At 41.9% G+C, this 6,000-nt stretch overlaps 1 protein-coding gene across 1 annotated transcript in view; it reads right to left on the reverse strand.

Annotated features, from left to right (window-relative positions):
* TANGO6 (transport and golgi organization 6 homolog) overlaps positions 1 to 1,798 on the reverse strand; it is a 243,566-nt gene extending 241,768 nt beyond the window's left edge. The window contains exon 1 of the mRNA XM_085888467.1: positions 1,544 to 1,798. Coding sequence (XP_085744593.1) covers positions 1,544 to 1,783 — 240 coding nt within the window. The 5' untranslated portion in view covers positions 1,784 to 1,798. The remainder of the gene's footprint in view (positions 1 to 1,543) is intronic.
* Between the last annotated feature and the right edge of the window lie 4,202 nt (positions 1,799 to 6,000).

A 6,000-nucleotide genomic window follows, 5' to 3' on the forward strand; every position in this document is an offset into this window, starting at 1 on the left:
TTTTTTTTTAAATCGGCTTCCGCGCTTTTTTGCGCACTTTAATCAACCTCACCTCTTTGTCAAAAATGTTCAGCCCGATCGGTCAAAAACTGTATGACTAGTATGCGATTACATTACTATATGCTTTCACCCCAACGTTCACGTTGGGATTCCCTAACGTAGGATTAGGGAATCGAACACAAATGATGAATGGACAGTTGCTCGTCATGTTCCTATATGGAACAACGAACGGCAAAAATGCCATCTGATGTGTTCTCTTATCTTAATATTTCAAATTCGCCTTAGTCAAGCAACCACCCATGTCGCCTGCCGGCTTGTGTCCCTTTCAGCGTTTCGACAGGCCGTCATGCATAGGTTGAGATGGGAAAACGCTGCTACACCACACCAGTCAGTGGCAGGAGATGAAAGGTCAGGGAAGGGTTGCCCCACACATGGCTGAGTGATGGACTAATAGCAGTCGAGTACGGAGGGGACACGGCTGTAAGTGGGGGCCGAAGCTTTAAATGGGTGAGACGCAAACAGCAGGGAGTCAGATGCATGCAGAGCTTGTTGTGAAGCCTGCATGTGGGCTCCTGGGGTTTCTCCACTGAACAAGCATTTTCCGCTGCAGCTTCCAACCATTCCCCCAGCAGCAGGCCATGCCCACTTCCCCCCATTGAGCTGGTTTCCTGATGAACAGCTTCTGGAAGGCAAATCTCCACCTGGACCAATCTCCATCCTACCAGACGCAGTCTGCGGTATTTCAGTCTTGTCCAATCTCACTTGTCCATCTACTGAGGTGTGAAGGGGGAGCCATAAAGGATTAGGTAATGGGGGAATCTGCCATTTGTTTGTTAGCTCGGGGGCACGTATTCAGTCGTGCGGTGTTAATGATTGTATTGCTTGTCTTATCTGTATTCCCACCCGTTGTTCAAATACACTTTGTAAAATCACTTGATCTCTGGATGATTTGAGTGTCGCTGATTATAGTTACACAAATCTGTTTTAAAAAAACAGTTTGGGTTTAGGCGATTCGCGCTCAGTTTGAGACCATGCCTGCGTCTGTACAGCCACTGCTTGGGCTTCGCTTTGGGTATACCGGCGTGCGGCACTGATTAGCATATTGCCTGATTGGCTCAGGTGTTCCACTGGAGTATGGTGTCATGGCAAACAGGCCCATAATCCAACTCGAAGCACCATTATCAGTTGGCCGGCATGACTGCTTTGGTGCGGTTCATCGAGATTCGGACCAGGCAACTGGACGAACCTGACTGCTACAACTATACAATCCTGGACATCACCATCAGTTCCTAAACTTAGGGCCAATAAAGCATGTAGTAGTGAAATTTCTCAAAAATGAGAGTAGAGTTGTTGAGAAAAGGAGAGTACAAAGGTCATTTGCAGAGTTGGGGGTATAGGAGGCTGAATGTTTAAACATTGAAGTAACATGAGAAACAATGTAGATCAAGTCGTAGTAGGATTGGCATTGCAACATTCAAAGAAACTGCTAAATTTCAAAGCAAATCACACTACTGAGTGTGGCAAGATAAAGTGACAGGCAAACCTGAGCAGTGTCTTTTAGGGCCTGATGGCCCAGACGTTCACACAGAATGGAGACAAGCTGCAGAAGTAGAACCTGCTTTTCTCGAGAATCATCTACTGCCCCAAGTGCTGTTGTGGAATCCTTCTTCTCAGAGGAGGTGGCATCATCTTCTGATACCTCTGCGACCACCCAGTCCGTAAGATCCTGGCAATCGGCAGGAACCAAGTGATAGAAAGTGCAACAAGTAGGTTTATTTATCATTATTTTACACAATTGCTGCACTGCCTTCTGTGCACAATATAACTGATGCCATTTCAAATGTATAATCGTCAGACTTCAAAGACCAGTCAGTAGCTTAGCTAACGAAAAGCAATTTACAAATGCAGGTAAGCTACAAGGAAAATACAAGCAAATATACAGGCAGGTAATGGAATTTAATTAATGCCAAGGCTCTACTCATCATCCGTATCATGGAACTGTATGTATATCATTTGCTTTTGCAGGACAGATGGGTTGAATGACCTCGATCTTGATCTAAATTTATTTGCATTTATTATTTGGAGGTTATGAGAGATCAATTTCCTATTTTTTCGTTAATGCGATATTTCATTAATACTCACATATGATTTAACCTCATCTTGGTTAAACATTGCTTTTCACATGTTAAAAGATGTCTTGAGAACCATGAACCCCTTAATGTATCCTCTCCAAAGTTGTATATTTTTTAAAATATTGATCTAATGCTCATTATAGAGAGCTGTACATAAATCACATGCAAGACAGACATTCGTAGACACGTGTACTTTAATGTGAATTACAAGGACATCTGTAGACAATGGACAAACACGTAGTATGGTAGATGAGATTTGAACTGACGTTATTTACATCCTGAGCCAGGGGTTTGGATCAATCTTTTCATAAACTTCAATGACTGAAACAAAAGGATTGAAAAATAAGTACATCCTTGTGCTTTGAGCCAACATTGGTTGGACTTTGACGATGACTTTGACAACATTGGTTGGACTTTAGGCATGGGGTTACCAGGAGGGGCATAATACTTATGAGTAAAAAGGATTTTACCTTTTCAAAGTTTCAGAACCAAAAACATGACATTTTCCAAATGCATCAGGAAACTTACCTACAAATGGGAAAAATTGTCACAATGGCTGAAAACTACGACACTGAAAATGATGAACATCGTAGCTGAGTTTTGTTGGAGCAGGATCGTTCCGTCTTTTCAACTCCTTCTCACAATGCTTGGGGAATGTTATTATTAAATTGTGGTTTAGCAAGTTTGATTACTCGACTTTTGCAAATGATTGCAAAGCACGTTGTTTTTTGCTATTGAAATTATAACTTTTCATACAAAGGTCAAGGCTCATGGAAGAGCTGAAAAACAAAGGCAACTGGAAGCCATACTGATAACAAGACAGAGGGCAATGGCAGAGACGATACAAACGATATGAATCAGGAAAAGCAGAGCTACAGGTAGAGGAGGAGGACAGAGTCAATGAGAATAGAAGAGATTGTCGACAGGTACGAATACCTTTTGTACTGATAGATTGCAGAAATATAACTCAAGTCCCAGACTCGTTGAGGTTCATCATGGGAGGTGGGTCAAAGGGATAGTATATGAACTTGTAGGTGAAGGTGGGGTGTGAGAGGTTAAAAGCAATCTTTCGGGAACAAATCAAGTGTATGTTTATAAGCAAATGCATGAAGCAATGCTTTATTTTAGGGAAGCTTTTCAATAATGAAACAAAATAGGAGGAAAGATAAAGGCTGAAACAAACACATCTATTTCAGATTTTAAATTCCACTGAACAAAAATCAATTTAAGATTATCATTCATCATAGGAATAAAAATTGTTTCAACCTCTTTGGTCCTGGTTACATGTTCAGCATCCTGAACGTCTACACCGGAGTATCGGGGGGGGGGGGGGGCGATTTCAAAATTACAATTGTCCAGTATTTTGAACAGAAAAACTGAGGATGTTAAAGGCAAGAGTTTGAATTTCTACAAGTATAAAAAAAAAACATAGTTGACTTATCCCTAAGTTACAATGCACAATTTGCTGTTCCTGAGCATCAACTTTCAAGACTCCCAAAATTAAGTTTGAAGAAAGAAACATTCGTCATTCCTTAAAGCTTTCCTACCATGCATCTTGCTTGAAAAAACTAAGGAAGTGATAGTCATGCTTCTGTATCCTTTTCTTGGGAGAAATGGAGTGAATAATGCACATTCTCACCGGCTGCAACTGGTTTGCATTTCAAACATTCTGAGCAATGAGCCATATACACAACTCGCTGCACAGCTGCAAATGTACAATGTGCGCATTTCCCGAGAGCACCGTCTGGTTCAGGCCGGCATGGGCCTGCTCGTTTCCAAATAAAATCCTCTTCGAGGTTTGGTGAGCATCAATAACAACCAAAAGTAAATGTTTAAGTAAAGTAAATACAAATAATCACAATGCATATCCATTCCTCAATGCATGTGGAGCATGCTGGTTTGACTTGCATCATTGCTGGAAGTACAGCTGTGCCACCGATGCAGTCGAGCAGGAATTAGGAATCTGGCCAGGGTGTTTGCGATAAGTCGCCTACTCTTCATTAAAAAAAAACACCGTGGGATTTGTAAGATCCACCAGCTAATGCTAGAATGCAAGCAGAAGTTCTGACAGGATGGTGCACAGGTAGCATTCTCACCTTTGAGCCGGCTAATCTGGGTTCAATTCTCAGCGCGACAATAAACTGTAGGATTGGTGCTTTACAAGCAACTCAGGTGTGGTCTCACAAAGTGTGCCCTCCTTCAGAGAGACGCTAAACTGGGGACATATCTGAAAGTTGCTTTTGCCGGTGGATGTTGAAATCCATGGGTCCATGGCAAAGAGTAGGCGAGGTATCGTCACAACTCTGGACCTCACCAAATTCCTGCTAAAATCAGCTCCATTCTAGCACCAGGCCAGTCAATTTGTGAAAGACTTGGGCCAATCTCCCTCCTGTGGCTGAGCACACAAAAGCGGAGATTAAAGCATAGTAATAGTAAATATAGCTAATGCTAGCATAGCAAACACATCCCAGCTGAAGGTATCTCTGAAGGTCGGAGGGTACAGTGGTGGCCTATTTGTGAGGACACTGAACTAGGATCCTAGAGGTCATGGGTTCAAATGCAGCTGCAGAAGGCTGCAGTTTTTAGGACTTGGATAATAATCTTCAGGCATTGAAGCTAGTCACAGGACAATTGCCACTGCAAAACTGGATTGTCAATAAAACCCAGCTGGCTCATGAACAACCTTTAGCATGGGATAATTTGCCTGAACAACTTGGTTAGGCGTACTGGTGAAGTTAGACCACTCATTTTGCTTGACTCCTATTCTCTTCCTTTGTTATAGGAGGTTGTTCTGAATGACCATGGGTCTTACCCTTCTCCTGTACTTTCCACTTTTAAAAGTAGAATAAAACTAGAATGGCACTCTTCAACATCACGACGTCTACAGATATGCCTCTGCCTATATTATTACATCATTATACTACTTGTACCAAGTTTGATTGAAATCCCTGAACCCAGATTCAAAATATTAAATAATTCTGGATGCCGAACCATGCGTCCGATCAGGTCGAAATTGAAAATATGCATTCCCTGTGACTACTAGATCATAACTGTGACGTTTCATGTTGATTGAGGAAGCAGTTCAAGAGAAATTGTGTTCTTTTTTAAATGATTTTCGTTCAAACCAACATGGCTGCATTACCATGTGACGTATTAATTACTTGTGAACACTCTGGTATCCCCACAGCTTGGGGAATATGTGGGTGATGTTTCCCCTCAATCTGTCAAGCTGTTCTGGAGAAGGTTATTTCTAAAGGTTTGAGGGCAAATCCCATATGGTTGCCAAGCCATGTGAGCGATGATGTCAAACTTGGAGAACTTTTTGTTCCTCATGCATAGGCGATCATACCTGTGAAGTTTCACCTCGATATGTTCAGCCGTTTCGGAGAAGAAGATTTTTGAAGGTTTTTATGTTACAAACAAAATGGCCTCCGAACCACATGACCGATGACGTCTTTAAATCCCCCCCTCCCCTCCCCCCAATACAACTTAGCCCTAGATGACCCTCAAAATTTTTCATACTGATCTGATAAAGTGGTGAATGTATGCAAATATGACGTCATAATGAAGCCACCGATGACATTCTCAAGAAAAAAAAAAAAGAATCACACTCCGTTCTCATGGAGAGAACTTGACATGCCAAGGTTCAAATTTTTTCCATGTAGCAGTTTCAGAGATACAGAGGTCAAAGTTTTTCCTTTTCTTCCAACATGGCTGCCACACAACATGACCATACTGATAGGATATAATATATATTATATGGCTGCCACACAACATGACCGATGACGTCATAATTATCAGAGAAGCATTCTATACGAGTAGTCACACCAATTGTGAAGATTTCATGTCAAGCGGGTAAGCGGTTGCA

The sequence above is a fragment of the Eptatretus burgeri genome, chromosome 7 (genome assembly GCF_056783735.1).
Source record: "Eptatretus burgeri isolate ZD-2024b chromosome 7, Ebu_testis_v1, whole genome shotgun sequence".
Taxonomy (NCBI): Eukaryota; Metazoa; Chordata; class Myxini; order Myxiniformes; family Myxinidae; genus Eptatretus; species Eptatretus burgeri.